We start from the raw sequence: 27,539 nt of genomic DNA, 5'->3' as shown, positions 1-27,539 counted from the left end.
GTTGAAGTACAAAAAGGCCCCCGGGGACACCTGGGTGGCTCAGTGCGTTAAGTGTCTGACTTCGGCTTAGGTCATGATCTCATGGTTTGTGAGTTCGAGCCCCGCGTCGGGCTCTGTGCTCCAGCCCTGGGCCTGGAGCCTGCTTCGGATTCTGTGTCTCCCTCTCTCTCTGCCCCTCCCCTACTCATGCTCTGTCTCTGTCTCAAAAATAAACATTAAAAAAATTTTTTTCTTAAATAAAAAAAAATCCCCCAATAAAAATCCTATAAACTAGTATGCTCTAGAATGAGTCTTCCATTCAGTGGACTACTATGCCTACTTTTTGAGTAACAGAGACTCAAAATGAAAGAAAATACTATGCCTTTCCATCAGATTTCACTGGACACCGGACAATATGCATTTTGCATGCATTTTCATCCGACTGCTTCTGACACTAGAAAAGCTAGATTAATACTGAAACACGGTGGTAGATCTTTCACAGAAGAAAGCTCTGCTATGTTACTTGGAAGAATTTATAGACAAAAGAAATGTAAATCTTTGCTGAACAAAGAAAAGAACCTATCAAGCTTTACTTGCAAGATCTACAGAAGAAATTTAAAAAGTTCAGTCCGCAATGAACCTTTTAGACACAAGACACACTTCAACTTCCTAAGCAGAGAGCCTACATCAACTTTGATTGTCTGGGCAGACTCATAAGTACATCTTTCTAGGTAGATTAGCTCATTTTAGGCTCTGAGCTACTGAATCAATCCTAGGTGCTGGGTAATGAATTTGTCCTCTGAAAGTTTTTTAAGTAGCAATTCTAAATGCTGCAATTCAAGCCAGAGTTCCCTCATCCTAGTGTCTGGGGAGAGCAGGGCTATGTTAGAGAGTGTTACCAAAGGTACCTGCTTTACGGACAGCTATTGTACAACCGGAAAACGCTGCTTACATTTCTTTGGCAGTTAATGAGAAATGTGCTGGTTCCCACAATGACAGTGGGGCCAAGGAGGGAAATTTGTTTCCTCTCCTGGTTTCCTCCAGGAATCCCCCAAAAGAGACATGGAAATTACACCCCAAACAATTCCCTATTCATGCTTGGGAGTCGGGATATAAAACTGTCACGTGGCAACTGGACTTAACAATGGCAGAGACGAATGGCTTTCTTGCCAATAATAAGGATCCATGGTTTAATGGCCTAGTTGGAGGCAATCCCAGCCACTGAAGTTGCCTTACAGGGAAAAAGCTGCTTTTCCAATATCTTCCATGGCTGAATGGCTTAGCAACAGTCCTAACTAGGAATCCTTCCAAGTTCAAAACCAAAGTTTATATTTACTGTAGTGAGAACTCAACATTTAATGGCATTAAAAGCCAAGGATACAATATTAAAGTACCTATTCTAAAATTACCACAGAGGCCAAGATGTTGGAACTCAACAGGTTGACAGAGAGCATACAAAGTACTTAGCTGCCTTAAAAATCTCATAAAGTAACTCATAAAAGCACTGGAGGGAAGGCCTCCACCCAGGTAAAGTCAGGATGCTTTGCCCTATTAGGCCACGGTGAAGTTTAGCCCCTGGCCCCACTGCTTCTGTTTGCAGATAATAACAATACCCTTGTGGCAGGTACTGTCCTAAGTGCTATATATGCCTGTTATGTTTAACTTTTAAAGCCACCTGGTGAATTAATTACTATATCATTTCTATTTATGGATTAGTAAATGGACACTTAAGATGGTTAAGCAAGTTGTTCAATGTCAACCAAAAAGTCCATGTGAGTGTTAGAACTGAAGCCTGGATCAGCCTAAGACTAACACTCGTGCGCAGGCTACTCAGTGCTAAACCTGATGCCCCATTACAGCCCCATCCATGTGGACACAGAGAACTATGTAGTCATGAATGGGTAGAACACAAGACAGGAAAATCTAATGTCAGCCGCAATCTCTGATTTCTGTGTCCAGCGGTTTGAATAGTCATTCTGCAGGGTTGCATTTTATTTATTTATTTGTTTGTTTGTTTGTTTTTAGTTTCAGTTTGGGGGCTTTTTTGGGTCCATTTCCCCACTTACGAGAAGGAAAAGGTAATCAAATCTGTAATCAAATGACCAGGCAAACTGCTAGGGTTTCCAGCTCTTTCACTCCAAGTGCCACAGGGTGAGGGAGTTTGTGCTGATGTTGTCTTGATGATCCCACGTTCACCGGATTGCTTCTGTCTACAAATAGGTCGAATTGCTCCTGCTGCTACAGGTAGAACACAGCGCGAACTCCTCGACCAGGCTTCACGGCCCCCGTGACCTGACTCCGCTTCTCCTATTCAGCTTGTCACCTCCTCTCGCTGAATGCCCAGCTGGTCTGAGCACTGTCCGAACTCCAGCTGGGCTCTCTGTGTCACTTCCAATGATCCGACTTGATTCAATTCGGAATTTACTTAACATCTATCTACAGAGGGCTAAGTGAGGGCTCTAAAGGCACTGGTCGGAGGCACTTTTCTCTAGACAAGTACAGTCTAGGGGGGACGGGAGTCCTACACAAGTAAATGAGGTACCAGGGAGAATGTGATAAGCCCCCCTCTGACATGGAGCAGCGGATTCGTTTGCACAGTAGGGATTGATAAGATAAAGAAGTACAGAGAGGCAGATCGCAATTTGTGCTTTGAGAGGTGATTATTCCAAAGGGTAGGACTGAATGGAGGAGGGCAATTGAGGTAAAGAAGGACAGACACTTAGAGAGGAAGGGCTGAGGGTTGGCCAGCGTGGGCTTCGCAGAGAGGAGGGATGAGGGGCAGGGCTGCGCAGGGGTGCGGGGGAGCAGGCTCAGTGCACGCCTGCCCCGGGCGGTGGGGACCACGTAAGGGCATCTCTGTAAGGCGTGTGTTTGCAGGCAGGGCTGCTCCACAGGAAGTCTCGGGGCGTGGGGTGAAGGCCTGGGCTTCAGAGCAGAACTGGACAGCCAGTAGTCCACAGGCCACAGTAACCACACACGTGTCATCTGTAGCCTGTGGTATTTCAAACCAGTTCAAACTGGCAACATTAAACAAAAAAGAACGTTACAAATAAATGTGGATTTTTAGCTCCTTGTGGAAAGTACCGGAAAATCCAGTTGGGCCGGGCTTACTGAGTTGGCCTAAGTAGATAAATGCCCTCCAGTGGCCTGTGGGAGCCGCCACTCCTAACATGTGACACTGGCCTGCTTCCCCTGTCTACACTACCTGCCTGGGAGCCACGGGGCTCTGAGTCTGTGGCCCCTGTTGAGGCAGAGGACTAGGGACGAAGACCCAAGTGTCCTGAGCCCACTTGCTAGCCACTGAAGGTTGAGCATGTTTCTCAGTCTTATTTCCTCTTCTGTGAAATGGAGCAAATCTCACATGTCATGTTGACAATTGGACAACTGATGACTTAGCAGAGTGCTTCGCACACAATACATATTTAACAAGTGGTGGCAGCCATGACCAGAGTTATTACAGGGAAGTGATCCCTTTGGGGCCTGGAACTGCCATCATGTTGCTTCCCACAGAAAGCCTGCAGGTGTGTTGGAACACAGGTGCAAGGCGTTACCCGGCCCTTCCAAGTTTGCAAAATCCTGACCTGCTGGCCTTGTACTTGATCAGCTGCCTTCTGCTCTGGTATCATTCTTTTTTTTTTTTTTTCCAATTTTTTTTTTAATGTTTTTGTAACTTATTTTTGAGACAGATGGGGAGGGGGGGTGAGAGCAGGGGAGGGACAGAGAAAGAGAGGACACAGAATCTGAAGCAGGCTCCAGGCTCTGAGCTGTCAGCACGAAGCCCGATGTGGGGCTCAACCCCGCAAACCATCTGTAAGATCACGACCCGAGCCAAAGTTGGACGCTCAACCGACTGAGCCACCCAGGCGCCCCTGCTCTGGTATCATTCTTTACATTAGAGACAGAGGACACTCGCCCTCGTGCACACCCCAACACACAGTAGTCCGTTAACGTAGGGACTAAAATATTTCAGTTGAACCTGCTTGCTTTTATCCTATTTACAGAAGTTGTCCCTTCATACCATCAATTCAAAGATACCCGAATCATCACTACATCACGAATTTCCATGAAAGCCAAGGCTTATTACGAACCCAAAGAAACGAGTCTCCCATGATGGATGGCATAGCTTCCACTGTCCCCAAGTCTGGGGAGGACTGTGAGACTGTTTGAATATCTAGCATAAGCCCGTCAGAGAGCAGTTTAAGTCCAGAAGATCACGGGACTCTGCATAGCACTCAGCCGTTTTTCCTGAGCATGAGTGGAACAGATGGCAGCCCCTTCTCCACTTTTCTAGAACAGCCGAGGGAGCCACTTCAACGCTATAATTTTGCTAAGTGAAGCGACTTGAGTTTTGTTCTCATGCATTAAACAGGAAGCACTGTACATCCCTTATGCCCAAACGGGCCATTGAATTGCCATAACACCCCGTAACAAAGTCCCTTCTGAACAACTAACTTATTTCAAAGCACAGGCAATGTAGAGAACATGGATATTCTCAAGCAATGGTCTGTACATGTGAGAGCAAACATGTATCCTATTCCATTTTATCTGTGAAGCACAAGAAGATATGCATGGCTATGTGCCATTCTTTCGTACAGCTCTCTTAAAACCAATTCGCTGCCAAATTACCTTGGGGATAGGGCAGGTGGTCAAAGACTTAGAACTTAGCATGGGAGGTGGTGGGCCAAGAGCTCTCCATTGGCATGTTTGCACACAAGAAATGTTAGTGATGACCAGGGAAATAATATAAAGCTTTTCTTGAAGGGGAATGCTGTTTTTACAAAACTTGATCATTATTCTCCTTAGAGAAGCTCAGTAATTAGTTTAATCGAATGACTTTTACCAGAAACAGAGAATCCTCGGGGGTCATCTGTTGATTTTTGCTGCCCCGCCTCCATCCACCCTGCTCCAAATTTACCTCTAAAGAGCCACCCCCAACCTTTCTCAGAGGGAACCTATGACTGCACTTCTATACATGATCGTAGAGCTAAGCCAAGTACTTGCCTTGGTGACTGGGCTCAGGGAACGTGGCCCAGTCAGGACCAAATCCGACTCAATGAGACTCTTATATTGGGGTTTATGGGAGAGAAGCATGTTGTCCTTGCTGGACTCGATTGAGAGAAGACATAAGGCCCGGGGCTACTACAGGCATCTTCTGACCACCAGAGTTCAGTATTTGAGAGGGGTGTCAAAACGCAGGAACAGGAGAGAGATGGAGAAGGAGAAACCACACCCCTGAAGACGTCTGCAAGATGTCTCAGTTACATGACCCCAAATTCCCATGGTGAGGAGGCCTTTTGACTCGGATTCTCTCAGGTGTAGCAGAAAGGGGGTCTAAATGTTGTATGTAGCCAAAAAGGCAGTGCTCGGGAAGGACTGAGACCTGAGACTGTCCAAGGGCTTCTCGGGGGCGCTCAGCACACACACATTCAGCAGCCCTAGCAACCACACCTGGCCGGAAGCTCTCTTGCTCCGAGTCAGTGCCCTGTGGCACACCGAAGCCTTGACAGCTCTGGAAATAGAGGGCAGGTTATACAATAAAGAGCTCTAGTCTGGAGGGGAAAGGCAGGGGAGATGAAAGAAAGCAAGACTTGTGGGAAATTTAATAAAGAGAGGGCAATGAATGGGGAAAACCCGAGTTCACGGGTGGCTCTGCATGAGACAAAACCTAAGGAGGAGGAGCCTACTGGAAACCTTGCAAGCATTCTCTCTGGTTCTCATTTGCACACTGTACATTTTTAACTTTTTCAGGCTCTGGATACGCGACTTTATTCTAACAGGCATTACCGGCAAAGGCAATCAAAGGCTTTACGGAGCGGGAAAGTAAAGCACATTTGCCCAGGAAAATAAAAATAAGAAAGTCTGGTAGCTTTATTTTGGGATAAAATAAGGGGCTTGTAATTGTTTTAAATTTAGTTTAAAAACACTACAGCTTGCAACGGAGGACTGCAGAATAATGTGACAGCTTTCCACGCTGTGTTCTCGCAGAATTGAGTATTTGGTCTGAGGGACCTGCCATCTTAGATGCCTATGTCCATCAAGCCACTGTAACGAATGTCCTGGAGGCTGGGGCTGAGGTGAGTGCATCAAACCTCCCTCTTCTCCTGGGCCTCCATTTGCACGGGGACTTTGTGTGTCTTTTGGCTAGAGAAGAATTTTATTTTGTTTTCCAGGCTTTTTGGTTTTTTGGGTTTTTGTTGTGTTTCTTTTTTTTTTGGGTTTTTTTTTTTTTTTTGTATTTTAGAGAGAAAGAGAGAGAGCACACAAACTGGGGGGAGAGAGGGAGAGAGAGAGGGAGAGGGAGAGAGAATCTTCAGCAGACTCCACACTTAGTGCAAAGCCTGATGTGGGGCTCGATCCAAGACTCTGAGATCATGACCTGAGCCGAAATCAAGTCCAACCGGTTGAGCCACCCAGGCACCCTTCTGTCTATTTTGACCAGAACGTGGGCACCTGAGGGAGACAGAGGAAGAGTGGAAGGCCTGCCAGCGATGGAGAATATGCGTGTTTCCCTGCAGGAGTGACTCTGGATACAGCAGGCTGCTTCAGGGTTGGGGCCTAGTTGGGACAGCGTGGCCTGGGAGAGTCACCACCTACAGTACCCATCAACTCTGCCGGAATGGCTGACACCAGCATTCTTAAGCAGCAGTGCAACAATGAGGAAACAGCCTAAAAGGCTGGTACACGACAAAATTCCACCTGGAGACCAGACCGCAAGGACACAGACAGTCTTCCTTCTAGGCCCACGTGGGGTTCCTCCTTGGATTTCCCATGCACACCTGTGCAGGAAACTTTGACCCTGGGAAGGACCACTGAACCGCAGGATCTGGAATTAAGGTTCCTATAACTCCCTTTGAACTCTCCAGGCGTGACGCCTAAGGCATTCTAATCACACCACAAAGGACTCCCATAAATCTTCAAATATACATGCAATTCTAAAGGAACGTACATGATAAATGTACTTCCCCACTAAGAGCAGACAACTGAGGTGTGTCCACGTGAATTATCCTCAAAGAATCTTGAAGTCCAGAATGAACAATGAATTCCGTCTGCCATTAGTAAGATTTACGGCTTGCCCGTGAATCTGGGCATGTTCCAGATGCACAAGCTAATTCAATATTGAACTTAATTAACATCATTTAGAATACAATTTAGGAAGTTATTCAATACATCCTGAAGGGAGGAAAATAAGAAAGATGTTTAGATTATCAATCTACAAAAGAGCTTGCTTCCATTATTACTGCAGGTGAGAACTACATTTCTGGTCCATTCCTCAGGACAAATTTAAGAACAAGTTCGTGTGTTGCACCGTCATCCTACCAGAAGGCAGCACTATTGTTTGCACACGATTCCTCTCTATTGATATTTACATGTTACGTTCATTTTTGGACGTGGCTACTGCAAAAATGGCTCAGTTTATTTTTTATTTTTCTGCGATATCAGATTTTCTTTTTCTCGCACACAAAACCCACATGCTTTGACACCTACAAACGGATTAACACATTCATTCTACACCAGGATCCTCACTTCATTTGCAGTCAGACTAATTTACATGTCCCCCAGCAACACGACAGCTCCCAAACCAGAAACCAGACCTCCGCTTACCGAGCACGAGAGAAACTGTCATAATTTGATGGCTGATGCTGTAAAGGGCCTTCTTTCTGATTTCCAGACTTTAAATAACAGGATCTAATTTCCCCTAGAAAATCATGAAATTTCAGCAAAGAATATTAGACAAGTATTCATATATGATCATTCCAGCTTATACATTTTTCAAGTCAGAAGGAACTCATTTTGGACTGTTTTAATAATAATTGTTGGTAATCTAGGTCCATTCTTTATATTTTCCCACAGAATGTGTAACTAAAAAAATCTTCTTGACGTACCTCTCTAATAATATGCTGAGACAAGTTTGCCTCGGTTACCTATTACTTAATTGCTTTTGATCAATTAATTTGCACCATCTCTTAATTCACTTTTATATACATTTGACCCTTGGACAACTTAGGTGTTCGGGGCACCGACCACCCACACAGTTGGACATCCACATATGACTCTAACTCCCTACTTAAAAACTCAACCACTGGGGTGCCTGGGAGGCGCAGTCGGTTAAGCGTCCGACTTCAGCCAGGTCACGATCTCGCGGTCCGTGAGTTCGAGCCCCGCGTCGGGCTCTGGGCTGATGGCTCAGAGCCTGGAGCCTGCTTCCGATTCTGTGTCTCCCTCTCTCTCTGCCCCTCCCCCGTTCATGCTCTGTCTCTCTCTGTCCCAAAAATAAATAAACGTTAAAAAAAAAAAAAAAACCCTCAACCACTAATTAACGGGGAAAGCCTTACCCACAACACAAAGTCAACTAACACACATTTTGAATGTGATATGTTTTATATACTGTATTCATATAATAAAGTAAGCCTGAGAAAAGAAAATGCTATTAAGAAAGTCAAAAGGAAGAGAAAATACATTTCCGGTACTGCACCGTATTCATCCCCAAAAACCAAAACAAACAAACAGTCAAACAAAACCACGTATATGGAGACCTGTGCAGTTCAAAGCTCTGTTGGGCAAGGGTCAACTGTTTTCAGTTCATCGTTTTGTCTATTTTCATCATGTGTCAGTATGATGAAACATACCAGGCCCATGTGTCTTTGTATCATGTGCTAAAAGAGGCTTATCAAGCATGTGGTTTTGTTTCGTGGAGGTCATGAGACCATCCCCACCTCAGAATTCGCAGATGAGCAGGGGCACAGAGCACTGCCTAGTGTGTCAGCCTAGTAATGAGATGGATGGCAAGAGATGGAATTAATTTGCAGAGTTAAATTAGTCTGCTAAAGAGGTTCCGGGTATTGAGGTGTGAAAATCAGTTCACTTTGTAAATGGAAATGGTCTCTCCGCAGAACAGGTTTGAGGTGTACCTTCTTCAGGTAACACGGGAGCATAATTAACTGTGTTATAAGCAGCTGGAAGGTAGACTGAAGGACAGGACCTCAACTGGAAGGTTCCTCCCACCAAGAGATACATTTATAAGGAAGACCGCAGCCCCCCTGGAGGCTTTGATATAAGTGTTAATGTTGTTCTTTAAAGTGTAAAAGACTTCTTTGTCTGTTGATGCAAAAGCACTTCAGACCACAAAGGATTGATCTGTAGATAGGGTAACCATATTATTCATTATCCAAACCAGGATTCTTTTGAGAGTAAAATAACAAACATTAATTGATGTGTAAAAAACATTAATTGATGTCTTAAGCCAAATACCCATCCTCAAAAAACAAGGGCCTATATCACTTATCTATAGAACTTTGAACTTGCCACTTAACATTACTTCCTTCCTCCTTCCCTTTCCTTCCCTTTCTTTCTTCCCTCTCTTCCTCTCCTCCTTCCTTCCTTCCTTCCTTCTCTTTGTTTTTTTCTTTCTTTTGCTATTTTAAATCCTTTTTATGACAAGGCACTAAAAATATATATCAAGGTCAGATTTTCAACATACATCCAATAAATATTTACTAGGTACTAGGCACTGCTTTCCTAAAGTTCACAGTTGTGAGGGGGAAAATACCATTAATCAAATTATTATAGGTCAATAAATAATTAGAAGTTATAATAGTATCAAAGAAGGAAAAGGACAGGGGGTTAAGAGCAAAAAGCAGAGGAATCTGACTAAGTCTGGGGAGCCTAGAAAAGGTTTCCCTGAAGAACTTTCTTTAGAATTAAGATATGAAGGATAAATAGCACATTGTGGGCTATGTACAGGGACATGCTATGTGCAAAGGCCCTGAGGCAGGAAGGAGCACACTCTGCTCTAAGAACATTCTATGTGAGCAAATCGTAGGACTAAGTCAAGAACATTCTATGTGAGAAAATCGCAGGACTAAGTCTTCCTGTTCCAAAGTCTAGTACTGAGGCTAAGAGACCACACGGGCATGAGAAAGCCACTAGCCTTATCCCTTCTTCCTCGTTACTAAGAAGCTCTAAGGACTTACCGTGTTCGTCGATGAAGACATGCATAGCGTCCACAGACATCTCATCTTGCACAGATGTTTCAGGCCCACTGATAACTTGCAAGACGGAGCTGTCTTGCTGGGAAGTTACCCTGTAGATTATCTGTCTTTGTCTATTGCCCTGGAAACTTAACATATATAAAAGTTTCAAGAACTATTAGGAACTCCTCCTTATCCTTAACAAACCATTAACAGAAGCAGCCACTAACTGAGGCTGCTTCACACTCTGCCCCAACATGAAGCTAAGTAAGTAAGTTAGACTCACAGGGTCGTGATCTTGGCAGGCTCCGTGAACACGGGGCTGGTGCTAGTGTGGTCTTGACTTTGCACGTCTGGTTTTCCTTGTTTGGAACTGTGTCCATTAGGCTTTTCACGTTCCTGGATTTCCTCCCTTTTCTCCTGGGAGCAGGTATCTGAAAAACATCATTTGATGTGTTAACATAATGTTAAATAAGAAATTAATGTGAAAGCCCTTGGAAATAAGTTACCAAAACTGAAACAAGAATAGACAGAAAATCTACACAGCTCCTATGAATTCAGAATGTGTTTTGATCAATTTTATTTTTACCAATTATGACAGTACCTAGGTATATTTGAAAAACAGTTTATATGTTAGAGGCAGGTTACTGAGCTATCTATGGACATCACCTACTCTAGGTTCAGGGAATCCCTTGAAATAACCCCAGTGACCACTGGCTCAGCTGATTGAAAATCACCCATTTCGATTACTCGGGCCTGAAAGGTTCATAACTCATAAATGGACAGCATCAGATGAAAAAATAATTATGTAAACAAACCTGACTACTTGGGAGCAATGTCTCATTTACCGCTTTAAAATCTTATCAGTCATTCCTTGTCACTCATTCTCCACCTCTAGATTTTCAAGGTAAAGGTAGACTTAGTCCCTTCATAAAGTGGATATTCATTAAATAGTCGACTTTGCACTCTGTACTTGGCACCGTGGAAGACACAGTGAGATACTACACCTGCTCCTTGCCCTGAGAATAATTTCAGGTGAATGAGAATGCTGAAATCAATAGGTACGAAAAGATTCTGTGAGTTTTTGCAATCCTCTTTAAATAGTTGACCAAAATAAGGGCCTTAGCTTATACCATGATGCACAATGGAATCCACCCCTAAGGGTCAGCCCCTCCTTTTCTGAGGATATACCCCAACGGCCAGTTTTAGGGTTATAAAAACCACTGTATTCCCAAGACCAAAGACGTCAAGAGTTATGTTCTTCTGAGTAAATTGTTGTCTAAGAGAAGAACACAAGTGAGTGGTTTGAACCTACAGGTCCTTTCAAGACATGCTATTTGAAAAGCCCACTAAGATCTGCCTGGGCCCACAAAAAGTAAAATTATGTTAGCTTCCCTGCAGTATAAATCACACGATTATGTATACAACAAAGATTTTCATCCCTGGACTTCAAGCAATTAGAGAAACACTGCTGGCTTCTATGTGAGTCCTGAAGATAAACATTCCCGGCACATTTGTGAAACTGCCATTAGAATTTCTTGGATCCAAAAATGTTTGCCTTTCATTTGACAGCTCGTCAAGATAGAAGCTCTCAGTTTTCAAGAGACATGCTTGTGAGAAAGTGCTATCATAACAAGTAGCGTTAGCCAGTGATCATATCGCATACAAAATTGCAGAAAGGCGAACGTAGACAGCTCTACCCCTCATGCTGCACGTATCTTCTATTTATTCGTGTCTCTTTCTCATAGTTTAGTCTCTCCTTCTCTTAAATGGGTACATTACATATGTCAACATACAGACTATTTGTTTTCCTTTTTCCCTTTAAAATAACATATTGACAGGAATTTTCTGTCTATAAAAACAGTGCACATAATTGTGTATAATTAAAACCAGAGAAAAGAAATTTTAAATCACTCTTAACCCTACCACGCTGCCACAGGAGTCAGTTTGATACATACATACCATACCTGTCTTTTCTTCTAGGCATATACACTTTTTCTTCACAAAAATTAAGTTGTAATACAGATATGATTTTATAACTGTTATATTTACGTTAAAGTATTATAAATATTTAATGACATCAGATATTCTTCTTGACCATCTAGAAATGGTAGTTATATAATATTACATCGATACAGCATAACTTATTGAACTAGAGCTCTATTGTTGTAAATTTAGGTTGTTTCCATTTTTCCATACTTTGGATCATTCTTCAAAAAGCATCTCTACATACATTCATAATTATCTTGTTAGAAATTCTAGAAGTGATTGAATACGACACAGGTGGTGGCCGCACAAGATACATATAGAAATAGAACTCTGACCCACAATCTACAGCAACCAGTCCAGAAAGCCAACATGCTATGGACAAGTCCTATGACTTGTAGGAAGTCAGATGATTATTTCTAGCAAACAGTCCAGGAAGCCAAACGATAACCTCTGTAAGAATTGGCCCCAAATGGCCAGGACTCGACTAATTACTGAGAGCTTCCCTAATTTTTGTCCCTGCTTCCAGCCAGAGAGAGCCAAACATGCCCCCCTAACCAATCACACAGTATGCTCTAAGTAGCCTGCCTCCAGTATCCCCAGCCTCCAGTCGGAGCACACCTGAAGCCTTCCCTTTTCCCCACTACAAAGCTTTCCCACTCCTCCGCCTGCCTTTGAGTCTCTACCGAAACACAGGTGATGGTGGCCAACTCCCTTGCTGTAGCAAGCTCTGAATAATAGCCTTTGCTTCTTCTCATTTGAGTGGTCTTTGTTTACTTCCACAAAGTTAAATTAAGCTGCCCCAAAACAAAACAAAACCATGGTTTTAAAAGGCTTTTGATACATGTGTGGTTTTCCGTAGCCTTGAACCTTAGGACACCCCCAAGCCCTGAAGATAACCATAAAGCCCTTTGCGGAAAGGGCCTGGGTTGGAAAGAAGAGTATCATAGAGAGAACTGGGAAATCTTGTATCTTTTGACAATCACGTAAAGCTCAAGCACTGTTTCGCTATCAAGCAGGAGAAAGATGAGGGCGCGTTGCCTAGGCTGCTGGTATCATTAAACACTGTCATGTTGTGTTAGAAATATAGTCTATTTCTGTTTTTAGATAACAGCACATAACAAATTATTATTGATAGAGGAGCAAGAAGATATCACTGATCTCCAAGATAGAAGTGAAACAGCATCTAATTTGCCACCTTGAGTGCTCACCTTCCAAGAACTAAAAGACTTACGTCCTGCTCTTTCATCCTTCAATTGAAAACCTCTGTCAGGCACTTGGGTGGCTCAGTCAGTTGAGCATCAAGCTTCAGCTCCAGTCATGATCTCGCTGTTCCTGAGTTCGAGCCCCACGTTGGGCTCTGTGCTGACAGCTCAGAGCCTGGAGCCTGTTTCAGATTCTGTGTCTCCCTCTCTTTCTGACCCTCCCCTGTTCATGCTCTGTCTCTCCCTCTCTCTCACACACATATACATTTTAAAAAAATAAAAACAAACCCTGTCCTTTCCTGAAAGAGGTAAATAATCCACTCCTCCCTCCCTGCCACACCTGCAGATTCCTGAAAACAAGCCCCTTCCTTTCCGTAGAAAACCAAGTAGCATCCATATTTCTTTGCACACCCCTAGATTTCCAATTTAATACTGTTCAGATTGGTTCAGATTGAATGTGGTTAGCTGACAAATTTAAGAACAGAAACTTAAGCAGACAAATCAAATAAACCTTGGCCTGAGGGGGGAATCAGAATAAAAGGCTGAAACTGATCACGCAGCAAGACTTTTCACCCATTTTCCTAATTGAATCCTCACAGTAAATCTGCAACATATTGTTACTCCTGCTTTATTGAAGAAACTGTGACTCCGATGGATTTAGTAAATTGTCCAATCTCACCCAGCTGGCACTGCAAAACCAAAATTTGCCCCTGGGTTCTGAGGTCCCAAAGCCAGGGCTCTGTCCACCATACACACAGCTTCCTGGGAAGACACACATGTACAGATCTACGCTATCCGATACGGTAGCCAGCCGCATGTGGCTATTTAAATAAGGTTACATGAGGAGTAAATGAGTTAAGATGAGAGTAACTGTGTAATTTATTATTCAAACTGGGAACACTTTTGAGAGTGAAAAGCGGTTGTATTACTAATTATAGTGGCAAAAAAAGTATAAACGAGGACCGTCTGGGGCAGATGACAATGTACGGTCATGCCTGTTAATACATGTAAAGGGCTTAGGACAGTACTTGACATAAATTAAGAGCTGTGTGTTTGTTACAATTATGTTTACAAATTAGGATAATTAAGGAGCCCTGCACGTAGGATTTTATAATGGAACTCAACAGAAAAGTGGATTCATTTCACAGAAATGTAGTTTACAATCAGCTTTCCCAGAATGCATCTATTCTTAAAGAGACAGAAATCTACTGTGAGTTCTGGCCACTGTGATAAAATATAATTGCTTATTTCCTCGGAAATAAACATCGCGGCCTTCTAGGGAAGCTGAACATTCATTCCTAGGCCTTAAATTTCCTGCTGGAGTAAGCCCATGTTGATAGGTGCTCAGCACACTAGTATTGGCACACTCGGCAATTATCAATAACGCCAAGCAGCAATGGTCCGATATCCTGCCATTCGCAAAACCAAATCACAGAAGGTAATGCACACATGTATTGCCTTCTTCGCATCAGCACGAAAGAAATGATGTGGAATCGTACCTCCGAGAAGCCCACTGTCTTTGTTCTGCTCCACTGAGCTGTTCCTTTGGTTGGACGCCGCCAGCTTGGAAGTGTTGATTGACTCTAATAGGGAGACAAATTCGAGGAAGTTGGATTCATTTGGTATTTGTCCTTCCTTAGCCTCCAGGTCAGATTTGGAAGTTGGTATTGTTTTTTCTTTATCGCTAATAATTTCTGCGGAACTTTTGCTCAAGAAGACATCTGTACCACTGTCCACGCTGAGAACCCGGGCGTGTCTCTTTTCATGGCTGGTTTTACAAGATGATGGGTCAAGGTTAGCCTGGCCTTCCTTTCCCCCCTCTGTCTCAGGGGCCGCGTGAGGTGTGAACGGGGGGGTTGCTTCACAGCGGTCTCCTGTGGGGGAAGGACTGCCATCCTTTGTCGCATTTCCTCCTTCCCCAGATTCGTAGCCAGAACACTGATTGGATGATGCCTCCACCATCAATCTCTCAGGACTCCTGTCACCTCCACTGCCTTCGGGACACACGGCGCCTCCTGCCCCATCCTCAGAGAGCTCCAGTGTGATGACAGGAATTCTTATCTGCTCCGTGTTGGGAGGACTGGCCACCCCCGGGGCAGCCGGCTCAGCGTCAGACGTGAAGCCAGCTCTCTCAGTGCCAATCACCTTTAGGTGGAGCGAACTTTCCAAGTCTGTCATGGAGTTCGGAGTACTGCTCATGGTGATGACAATTTTAATGGGTTCATGCAGACTCAGTGGGTCTCCAGGTTGAGAAGTATCAATGAGAGTGACAGCTACCTCGCTGTCCGAGTAGTCCACTTCCTGCTTCAAGGGCGGGTCCGCCTGCCGGGAGGCATCCGGTGACGCACGTGCAGGTCTGGCGATTACAGTGTTGCACTGAGGGCAGCTACTGCTCAGGCTGTCTGGAGGGGACTCCCTTTGCCACCGGTCCCGTAAGGAGCCCGAGGCGTAATTCGCCGGTTCGGGACTCAGGACTGAATTCTCACTCCCCCAAGGCTGGAAAGAGACATCGGTTTCTAGTAAGTCGTACTGAGACAGAGACAGGTGTGGCAACTTCTTCGAGGCTTCTTTCTCCACTAAGCCGCCCTCGGACCTGTGGCGGAGTGGGGGCTGCCGCCTGCCTCCCCTCTCTTTCCCTTCGTCGCTGGCTGGACTTCCTGCCACAGCTGGTTTCCTGGGGATCGCTGGCGTGGTGGTGGTTTCCGGCGCGCACACTTTACTTCCTGTTCTGACACCAGGTGAGGTAGATAACACAGGTGCTACAGGTTGGTCTTCTGAGAGAATGACACCTGAAATAAACCACAGGCACTTTCTTAGCTCCCGAAACAGGTGAGAGCCGTCCCGGGGCGAGACCTCGTAATGCAAAGCGAGAAAAGCAGCCCTAGCAACCGATGCGGTTGGATGCTTATTTTTGTTCTTTTATTTTTGTAATATAATTTATTGTCAAGTTAGCTCACATACAGTGTATACAGTGCACTCTTGGCTTTGGGAGTAGATTCCCATGATTCATCACTTATGTACAACACCCAGCGTCATCCCAACAAGTGCCCTCCTCAATGCCCAACACCCATTTTCCCCTCTCCCTTGCTCCCCCCCCACAAACAACCTCCGTTTGTTCTCTGTATTTAAGACTCTCATGGTCTGCCTCTCTCTCTGTTTGAAACTATTTTTTCCCCTTCTCTTCTCCCATGGTCTTCTGTTAAGTTTCTCAAATTCCACATATGAGTGAAAACACATCTGTCTTTCTCGGACTGACTTATTTCACTTAGCATAATACCCTCCAGTTCCATCCACGTTGCTGCAAATGGCCAGATTTGATTCTTTCTCATTGCCAAGTAGTATTCCATTATGTACATAAACCACATCTTCTTTATCCATTCATCAGTTAATGGACACTTAAGCTCTTTCCATAATTTGGCTATTGTTGAAAGCGCTGCTATAAACATAGGGGAACGTGTGCCCCTATGAATCAGCATTCCTGTATCCTTTGGATAAATTCCTAATAATGCTATTGCTGGATGCTTATTTTTAAAATATCACCTCCCCTCTGAAATTGTTTTTAAAATCTCGGTGTTTAAAAATAATAATTCAGACTTTTAGATTTTGCTGTTTTGTGACCTTGGGAGGCCCACTGATATGTTTTAAACAACATGTTTGAGACTTATTGTCAGGAAGGTCCTGGCTCTGCTACTTACTAGCTAGGTTACCTTGGGCAAGGTACTTAATCCTTAATCCGTTACCTTGGGCAAGGTACTTAATCCTTCTAAACCAAGATCCTCAGGATGCCTGGGTAGCTCAGTTGGTTGAGCATCTGATTTCAACTCAGGTCACGATCTCCCGATTTGTGGGTTTGGGTCCCACGTCGGGCTCTGTGCTGACAGCTCAGAGCCTGCAGCCTGCTTTGGATTCTGTGTCTCCCTCTCTCTGTGTCCCTCCCCCACACTCTCAAAAATAGACAAACATTAAAAAACATTTTTTTAAACCAAGATCCTCAACTGTGGCGCTGTTCTCACTTGGGACCAGATAAATATTTGCGGTGGGGGCTGTCCTCTGCATTGTGAGATGTTTAGCAACATCCCTGGCCTGTGCCTACTTGATGTCAGGAGCAACTGTGCCCTCAATCATGACAGTGGAAAATGCCCCCAGACACTGTCAAACATTCCCTGGGGAGGACAGCCCCCCAGTGGAGAAACACTGCTCTCGTCTTCCACCTCTTACCTGTAAAATGGGAATAATTATACCAAACTCTTAAGGCCGCCATGAGGATCTAGAAGGATAGATGCAGAAAATAGTAGGCCAAGGGCTTGGCACTGGGCTTGTTGGCGCCTTGCTCTGAGGACAATGATAACCTCACACTTCTGATGTGATTCATAAATTTTCAAAACATTTCTTTTTTTTTTAATTTTTTTAAACATTTGTTTATTTTTGAGACAGAGAGAGACAGAGGATGAGCAGGGGAGGGTCAGAGAGAGAGGGAGACACAGAATCTGAAACAGGCTCCAGGCTCTGAGCTGTCAGCCCAGAGCCCGACGCGGGGTTCGAACTCACAGACCGCGAGATCATGACCTGAGCCGAAGCCAGACGCCCAACCGACTGAGCCACCCAGGTGCCCCAAAACATTTCTAAATTGTATCTGCAATACTTACGATGGTGACTGAGTGAGCTCTATCCTCCCAGCTTCCTATATCTGTTAACGACCCTACCACTCCCTAAGCCTCTTAAGCTTGAAACCCTCGGGTAATACTTTGGTTTCTCTTTCTTGCCCAGCCTTATGGTCATTCAATCAATCAATACCTCAGTTTTCCTTCACTTCTATCATGAAGAGTGTTCTCTAGGGGCTCAAGGGGTCTATTGCGAGGGTCTGCAAAGCCACAGGAAAGCCAGGATAAGCAACTTGTCATTTACTCAAATATTAGAGGAAAAAAAATAAATACAACTCTTAAAGTAATATAAAATATTACCTTATTATGTAAACAAATGAGCATATGATGAAAAAGAATGAAACATTTTAAGACATAACATGTATTTTTTTAATCCTTGCCATAGGCTGATTCAGCCTATGACCCTCTGGAGCAGGTGGAATATACACCCCCTCCCTTCCCTCCAAGGACACTCTGGTAGAAAGAATTGAGTCACTACACTGTTGTAGTCAGAAGACTTTCTTTGACTCTAGTACAAACTCTGGGCCTATCTCTCCCATCTGGACTGTTCTTTCTCCTCGCCCACTGGAGACCCCATTCAAGGCTTTCTTCATAACCTCCTCCAACATGTAACTTTCCATGATCACCTACACCAGAAATAAGCTCTCTTCTGAAATCCTTAAGCAATTAACGTCTGTAGGACTAAACTTTATTTACCATACACTTTTTAAACTGTAGCTCTTTTTAAATGTACATTTAAATTACCTTCCTAACTGGGCTGCATGGTGTTCTAGAAAAACAACCACAATTTATGCTCACTGAATCCTCCAAAGAAACCAACCTATTATCTTATCCACACTCATGAATGTTGGTTGATGATGGTAGTGAAAATTATTTGACTTTGTAGCAACGCTATGCAGGTTATCCTATTCTACAGAGTAGATGCCTTGTCATGGAAATAGAAGAACGGAAGTGTCTAGAAACATGTCCAAGTTTGCCACACTACTGACAGATCTACGACTAGAGCCCAGATCCCCTGAGTCCTGACCTGATGCTCTTCTACTCCCTCACATTGCCTCTCTATCTGTATGTATGGCTCCTTTACTTTGCCATTCAGATCTAAACTTCAATGTGGTCTCATCAGAGACGCTTTCCATGACTGCACAATATCAAGTGCACTGTTGAAAATGAATACAAATATTGCAGGAGGAATCCAAACCACCAGGCAGGGCCTGAGGAACGGGGTCTTGGGTTGGGTCTATAAAAAACATTCATAATGCATTTTTGTTTCATTACTTTCCACACCACACAATTGTGACCGCACAGATTTGTATGCCCACAGGACCATTTCCTGATGTACCAGACGAGAGGAAAGAGCACCCTAGGTTTTAAAGCAAATAAGGATTTAGTGCAAAGACCCTGTGATGGGAACTTGCTTGGCATGTTTGAGGAAGAGAAAGAAACTCCATGAAGCTGGAGTAGAAAAGCAAAGGGAGCATGAGAAGAAGAGAGATCCACAAGGCTGGCAGGGTCCAAAATATAAGCCAAAGTGTGGCACGTAGATTTTATGCTGAGAATAATGTGAATCCAGCAGAAGTTTTTCAAGGGGCACATGATCTGAATGAGGATTTTAAAAATAACCCTGCCTGCTGCATGAGGGATAGACTGTGGTGAGGTACGATAAAATTGGAAGAGAGACCAGGGAAGAGGCTGCTGCAGTTGATGAATGACAGTGTTTTGGACTAGGGCGGTAGTGGTGGACATGGAGAGAAAGAGATAAATTTGAAATATGTTTTGGAGTCGAACTGACAGGACTTGCTGATGGACTGAAGCTAAAGGCAGTGGGGGAAGAGAAACCAAGGAAAACTCCTTGACTTTAAAGCTTTGATAACAGGACTGGTGGTGGGACTGTTTACTGATAAGGACAAAACCAGAGGAGATACAGATTTAGAGACATCAACTGAGAGATCTGGTGGTGATCCATTTAGTTTGACTATTAGACACCTGATCCGGGAGGAAAATAGGTGTAGGCAACTGGATGCCTGGGACAGAAGTCCAGATTGAGGTCAAAATTGGAGAAACAGATTTACTCACCATCATTTCAGATGGTATTTAAAGCTAGATGTGAGATCGCCAAGGAAGACCTGGTATCCAGAGAAGAGAAAGGGGCCCAAGACCAAGGGTACTCCAGCCTTTACATGTCAAACAACAGAGGAGGATAAATCAAAGGACATTGAGAAGGAAGTCAGTCAGGAAAGTGTGCTATTATGAAAGCCAAGGGAAGAAAGTTGGTAACTACAACTTATTGTACATAAATGAACAAAGCCATACCATGGCCTATAAATGGGTCTTTGGGAACACATCAGCACGTCATACCTCAGTGCCTGCTTAATCCTGAGTAAAAATGACAATAATAAATTTCCTACCTGGAAAACTAAGAAAAATAGTTGGCCTAAAATGACTCTACCAAGATATTGCTGAGCAATGAAATCTAACCCAGTAGTCATTTGTTTTCTATCCTTGACACTTTAACTATAAAAAACATACTATATTACTAAATACACACACACACACACACACTCATCAAGAAAGATACTATGGCAAAGCTATATGATCATGTCAAGACATACAGAAAAAGCATTTGACAAAAATCCAGTACCCTCTCATGATAAAAAATATTCAACAAACTGAGATTAGAAGAGAATTTCCTCAACCTGACACAGGCTATTTATGAAACACCCAAATCTAACATCATATAAAAAGGTGAAAGACTGAATGCTTTCCCCATATGATCAGAAACAAGGCAATGATATCTACTCTCATAACATCCAATAAACATTGTACTGGAAATTGCAGACAGAGCAATTAGTCAATAAAAAAAAAAAAAAAGAGGCAACCAGATTGGAAAAGGAAAAGCAAAGTATCTCTATTCACAGATGATATCATTCTATTTATAGAAGATCCTAAGGAATCCACTAAATAACTATTAGAACTAATAAACATTTAGGAAGTTTGTACAATATGACATCAATGTGCAAAAATCAATTCTATTTCCATACACTACCAATAAACAAGGTAAAATTAAATTAAGAATACAATCCCAGTTATAAGAGTATTTAAAAAATAAAATACTTAGGAATAAATTTAACAAGAGTACCAGACTTATACACTGAAGACCTACAAAACATTGTCAAAATAATTCAAAGAAGAACTAAATAAATGGAAAGACATCCCAAGTTCATGGACTGGAAAATGCAATATTGTTAAGATGGCAATTCTTCCCCAATTTATCCACAGATTTAATAAAATCCTTATCAATATCCCAGATGCATTGTTTGCAGAAATTGATGGTTCACATGGCAATGTAGAAGACCCAGGATAGCCAAAATAAGTTAGAGGACTCACAGTTCCCAGTTTCAAAACTTGTTACACAGCTACTACAATCAAGATGGTCTGATAATGGCATAATGATAGATATATAGACCAAAAGAATAGAACTGAAAGTCCAACATAAACTTTTACATGTATGGTCAACTGATTTTCAGCACGGTGCCAACACAAGTTAATGGGGAGCAAACAGTCTGTTCAATAAATGATCCTAGGACAACAAAAAACACGTGCAAAAGAATTAAGTTGGACCCCTACCTCACATCATACACAAAAATTGATTCACAACAGATCACAGACCTGATTATAAGAGCTAAAACCGTAAAACTCTTAGAATAAAACAGGAATAAATCTTCATGAACTTGGATTCAGCAATGGTTTCTTATATGTGACACAAAAAGCCCAAGCAACAACAATAATAACAACAAAACAATAAAGTAGACTTCATAAAAATTAAAAACTAGAGCATTTTAAAGGACCTCAGTAACAAAGTGACAAGACAACCAACAGACTGGGAGAAAATATTTGCAACTGTATCTGATCAGAGACTCGTATCTAAAAATATATAAAGGGGGCGCCTGGGTGGCTTAGTCGGTTAAGCGTCCGACTTCAGCTCAGGTCATGATCTCGCAGTTTGTGAGTTTGAGCCCCATGTCGGGCTCTGTGCTGACAGCTCGGAGCCTGGAGCCTCCTGCAGATTCTGTGTCTTCTCCTCTCTCTGCCCCTCCTATGCTCATACTCTATCTCTCTCTGTCTCTCAATAATAAATAAATGTTAAAAAAGTTAAAAAATAAAATAAAATATATAAAGAATTCTTACAACTTACCATAGAAAGACAATCTGAATAAAAACTGGACAAATAGGGGACACCTGGGTGGCTCAGTCGGTTAAGCATCTGACTCTTGGTTTCGGCTCAGGTCATGATCTAACGGTTTGTGAGTTTGAGCCCCACATCAGGCTCTGTGCTGACAGCATGGAGCCTGCTTGGGATTCTTCCTCTCTCCCTCTCTCTCTCACTCTCTTTCTCAAAAATAAATGAATAAACATTTTAAAAGTTTTTAAAAACTGGGCAAAGGACTTGAATAGACATTTCTCTAAGGATAATGATGGTGACAACATCAATATCATTAGGCATTAGAAAAATCACTAATTTCGGGGCGCCTGGGTGGCTCAGTCGGTTAAGCGTCCGACTTCGGCTCAGGTCATGATCTCTCAGTCTGTGAGTTCGAGCCCCGCGTCGGGCTCTGTGCTGACCGCTCAGAGCCTGGAGCCTGTTTCAGATTCTGTGTCTCCCTCTCTCTGACCCTCCCCCGTTCATGCTCTGTCTCTCTCTGTCTCAAAAATAAATAAAGGTTAAAAAAAAAATTAAAAAAAAAGAAAAATCACTAATTTCATGTAAATCAAAGCCAAAGTGAGACACCCTTCATACTCACTAGAATGGCTATAATCAAACATACAGATAATCACAAGTGTCAGGAAAGACATGGAGAAATTGTGACCTTCATGTATTGATGGTGGGAATGTAAACTGATACACCTGGTTTCTAAAACAATCTGGTAGATCCTCAAATGATGAAACAGAGTAACTATGTGACCCGGCAATGCCACTCTTAGGTACATATCCAAGAAAATGAAAACACATGTCCACATAAAAACTGGCCCAATGAATGTTCACTGAAGCATTATTTATAACAGCCCAAAAGGGGAAAGAACACAAAGTCCATCAACTGATGAATGATAAACAAAATGTGGTATAGCCACTGAATGGAATATTACTTGGCCATGAAAAGAAATGAAGCAATGATACAAAGCTACAACATAGATAAACCCTGGAAACATTATGCTAAGTGAAAGGAGCCAGTCACAAGAGACCACGCTGTATGAAATGTCCATAATGGGCAAATTCATGGAGACAGAAAGAAGATTAGTGGTGGCCTGAGCCTGGAGAACGTGGGGTGATTGAGGAGTGTGGCTAAGCGTGGTTTCACTTCAAGGTAAGGAAAATATTCTAAAATTGATTATGATGATGGATATGCAACTCTGTGAATATACTAAAAGCCATTAAATTATATACTTAGAATGAGTGGATTGCACGGCATCTGAATTACATCTCAACAGACCTGTTAAAAAAATAAACAACACTACCGTGCCTTTTAACGACAAAAAGAATTGAATACTAGGATAGTGTATTATAAGATTGGTCTAGGAAAAAAAAAAAATGCTTTAGTGCAGTGTTGTTGAAAACACATTGGATTTAGCAGTCAGGTGTGGATCTAAACATAACCTGTATGGGGGCGCCTGGGTGGCTCGGTAGGTTGAGTGTCCGACTTCAGCTCAGGTCATGATCTCACAGTCCGTGAGTTCGAGCCTCGCGTCAGGCTCTGTGCTGACAGCTCAGAGCCTGGAGCCTGCTTCGGATTCTGTGTCTCCCTCTCTCTCTGCCCCTCCCCTGCTCGTGCTCTGTCTCTCTGTCTCTCAAAAATAAAGATTAAAAAAAAAAAATAAAAAAAACACATAACCTGTACGTTTTACTTGTTATGACTCAGAATTTTATTCATCATACATGCAAAGTCTCTACTGCAATTCCTACTACCAGGAAGGAAGGAAGGAAGGAAGGAAGTAATTGTTTCAGTTAGAATGGTGAGGTTAAAAAGGGCCAGAACAAATACTGAAAATATAAAGTAATGGCATTAATAGCAACAGTAAGCTTGATCTGGAATAAGTAGCCTAAAATGACAAAAAAGTGTGTGTGTGTGTGTGTGTGTGTGTGTGTGTGTGTGTAAATGGACATAAAATAACAAAAATAACACTGTTATTATTATACAAATAATAAATATTTGTATAACATATTGTTATAACATAACATAACATATATATATAATGTTATATATATAATGTTATATATATAATATATAAATATTGTATAACATAAAATAACAAAAATAACACTGTTATTATTATACAGATGAAACTTTGTGACTAAAATATTTGAAACCTAAGTTAACACTCACTTCTTTTCGGTAGTAGTAACATAGTAAAAAGAATTCGAAAAATCCCTTACATATTCTCATGGAATTTAGCTGAGTGATGAAAAAATAAACTTCATTTCAGGTTTTCAGACCCAAGTGCTAATTTCAGCTGTTTTACCAAAGATAAAATTTTATGCTACTTTCGAAACTTAAATAGGGCATAAATTTCTCTTTGCAGTAGCACTACAAAAAAATAGAATTGCAGAGAAAGGAAGTAGTTAATTCGGGCCTCCCAAAGCTCTTTTCTGAGTTTTCTGAAAACAATCAAAACATAAGAAAATGAAATCTTTGTAAAAAAGTGAAACAAAGATCTGGGGGCTTAAAAGAAAACTCCCAGAAACAAAATTCGTAACTTGAAGGAAATGCAGTCCATGGAACACTCTATAATTTCCTCTGTCATTTTTCAATGGAAGTACTACAATAAAAAGCTTGAAAATCAATGATAATTGATCCTGTTTTCTATCTGCTGTTCTGAGCCACATGAAATAAACGCAGACTGGAAAAAGCACAATGACATACGATCGATGACATTACAATTTAGATGTAGAAATGATGCACAAATTCTGATGAGAAATAATGAAAAGTAAGAGTGAGAGAAATGAAGTTGGACTAGAACTACGCCTTCTTAGGTACAGTTCTTACTTTGAATTAATTCACTGGCATTCTGTTTTACGAGAATTCTTTTTCACTTCCCTGAAGCTAATGCTGTGATGAAATATTAAATGGCGGTAATGAACACTCTACCTTTGAGATCTTCCACTGTTTCCTGTGCCGGCAACTCCTAGACAAACAGAAGAACAAAAATCAATCCATGACTCAGCTTGGTGCCCATCTCTGGGCAGTCAGCGGACCCCTGAAGCAGCCGTTACTGTCTTCCCAAATGGCATGTGGCGGGGCGCCTGGGTGGCTCAGTGGGTTAAGCGTCCGACTTTGGCTCAGGTCATGATCTCGCGATCCGTGAGTTCGAACCCCGCGTCGGGCTCTGTGCTGACCGCTCAGAGCCTGGAGCCTGTTTCAGATTCTGTGTCTCCCTCTCTCTGACCCTCCCCCATTCATGCTCTGTCTCTCTCTGTCTTAAAAATAAATAAACGTTAAAAAAAATTTAAAAAAAAACAAACCAAATGGCGCGTGGGGATGAGACTATACAGTGTCTGCTCTGCTTAAGCGTCTAATAAAATGGAGAGCAGAAACGAATACAAAATCTAGGTAAGTGTAGACGCTCAAGCAAGACCACTGTACTGTGATAAAAGGGCATTTGATAGTTAAGAAAGTGAAAAGGAGAGAAAGGGGCTACGGTATGCTACCCGCAAATAGAGCCCAACAAAGTTAGTCTGGAGCAAAGGGGATTTAGTGACTGCCCAAGAGACAGGCGTAATTCAATGTGGACATGTGGGGTAGTGCAGTTGATTCCAGGGGAGGACACTGCAAATATGGTGATTCAGATGAATGACAGACAGGAGCAGAGGAGAAGGAGGTCGAGGTCTGCTGACAGGTTCTTCTGGCCAGAGTGGCAGGCCCGGCAGGTGGGGCGGCCGGCAGAGGAGGCCAATGCTGTGCTTCCAGCATGAGACTGGATGTTTATCTCAGGGTCCAAGGGCTCCCCAGGGGTCATTTCCACACCCTGAGATGCGGTCAGCCACAGCACAGGGGCAGTACTGACTGTATTGTATTGAACTGTATTGAACGTGCAATACCCCTGCACGTTCCCGTCCAGGCAGGATCAACACTACACAACAAGAAACGGTGTGAAACAGAAAAACACACACTGACCAGTGGCCCAGATGAGTGCTGAGAGTTTATGCTCTGCCCTCTGGAGCTGCAGCGGAGGGGAGGCGTGGAGAGGTTCCGGTGAGGCTCTTCCTTTTTGCCATTGTTAATCTGCCTGGTGCTGCTAACCCATGTGAGAAACACAAGAGCAGTGATGTTATCAAACAGAACTGTGACTGGGTAGCAGTCCCCAAACAATTCCCTTTCCTAGATCCCATTGTGTAATCGTCATTGTGTACAAATTTTGCTTTTAAGGGAGAATAATAAATATTACTTTAAAATAAGACATGCTCGGGGCGCCTGGGTGGCTCAGTCGGTTAAGCGTCCGACTCGGCTCAGGTCATGATCTCAAGGTTTGTGGGTTCAAGCCCCACGTCAGGCTCTCTGCTGACAGCTCGGAGCCTGGAGCCCACTTCGGATTCTGGGTCTCCCCCTCTCTTTGCCCCTCCCCTGCTCATGCTCTGTCTCTCTCTGTCTCTCAAAAATAAATAAACGTGAAAAAATATTTAGAAAAAAAATAAGACATGCTCTCCTAAGGAACTATCAGAAATAAGGGCGAGAAAAGTGACAATGACACTCAAGAATCATTTTTAATATTTCAGTTTCATGCAACGTATGACTTCTATATTAATAAACACCAGTGTTCTTTTTGAAAATACTCTGGCATGCACTAAGCATTTAAATGACGAGATAAAAATGCTGAAGTAGGGGCGCCTGGGTGGCACAGTCGGTTAAGCGTCCGACTTCAGCCAGGTCACGATCTCGCGGTCCGGGAGTTCGAGCCCCGAGTCAGGCTCAGGGCTGATGGCTCAGAGCCTGGAGCCTGTTTCTGATCCTGTGTCTCCCTCTCTCTCTGCCCCTCCCCCGTTCATGCTCTGTCTCTCTCTGTCCCAAAAATAAATAAACGTTGAAAAAAAAAAATTTTTTTTAAAAAATGCTGAAGTAAAATACTTTGCTCTGTTAGGCCTAATGCAAATGAACTGTGGAGCATTGTATAAGGTCATGTTAATAGTTAAATCATCTTGATTATCAGTATTAATTTTAGGCTTAAGCGTATGGTTCAATAGAAGAAAAATGTACAGATTTGTGTCTGCCTATACTGGTGTATTTTCACGAACAGCTAATAAATGGAAAACATTTTCACCAATACTGAAACATTTAAATTATGAACTGCCACATCAACAGAAATGTTACCTTTGATTTTTGTGATTAGTCATGTGTTCCTTGTTGGCCTCTTTGTCTTTACTTGGCTTTTCTTTCTTTTTGGAGGGCCTCTGCTGAATTACTTCTCCTTTATCAAACATGAGGTGTAGGCGATAGCTGACCAATTTGATTATGGTGAAGAATATAGTCACTGAACTGCAGTAAAAAAATACAGTGATGGCATTTGGAGGAAAAGCCTAAAGAAGAGAAGAGAAAGAGAAAATGTATCCGTTTGGAGGATTATCTTTTGTTTTAAATCTGAAAGCACTGTGGGACTACTTATGAAACATACACTGGGCAAGATTTCAAATTTTATTAGTTTTACAACTGTTCCTGGTTGCAATACCTGAGGAAAAAGAGCTGCTATCTCTTTATC

General features: G+C 42.7%; 1 protein-coding gene across 1 annotated transcript in view; it reads right to left on the bottom strand.

The window, feature by feature from the left end:
* LOC125147565 (pecanex-like protein 2) overlaps nucleotides 1-27,539 on the bottom strand; it is a 291,684-nt gene that overhangs the window by 254,716 nt on the left and 9,429 nt on the right. The window contains exons 4-10 of the mRNA XM_047824659.1: nucleotides 27,155-27,360; nucleotides 25,964-26,084; nucleotides 24,938-24,974; nucleotides 14,638-15,927; nucleotides 10,234-10,381; nucleotides 9,951-10,096; nucleotides 7,582-7,675 (exon numbers count right to left, since the gene is read on the bottom strand). Of these exons, the coding sequence (XP_047680615.1) occupies nucleotides 7,582-7,675; nucleotides 9,951-10,096; nucleotides 10,234-10,381; nucleotides 14,638-15,927; nucleotides 24,938-24,974; nucleotides 25,964-26,084; nucleotides 27,155-27,360 (2,042 nt within the window). The remainder of the gene's footprint in view (nucleotides 1-7,581; nucleotides 7,676-9,950; nucleotides 10,097-10,233; nucleotides 10,382-14,637; nucleotides 15,928-24,937; nucleotides 24,975-25,963; nucleotides 26,085-27,154; nucleotides 27,361-27,539) is intronic.

Source organism: Prionailurus viverrinus, chromosome D2 (genome assembly GCF_022837055.1).
Source record: "Prionailurus viverrinus isolate Anna chromosome D2, UM_Priviv_1.0, whole genome shotgun sequence".
Classification (NCBI taxonomy): domain Eukaryota; kingdom Metazoa; phylum Chordata; class Mammalia; order Carnivora; family Felidae; genus Prionailurus; species Prionailurus viverrinus.
Note: the sequence above shows the minus strand (reverse complement) of the source record. Positions and strands in the feature narration are given on the sequence as shown.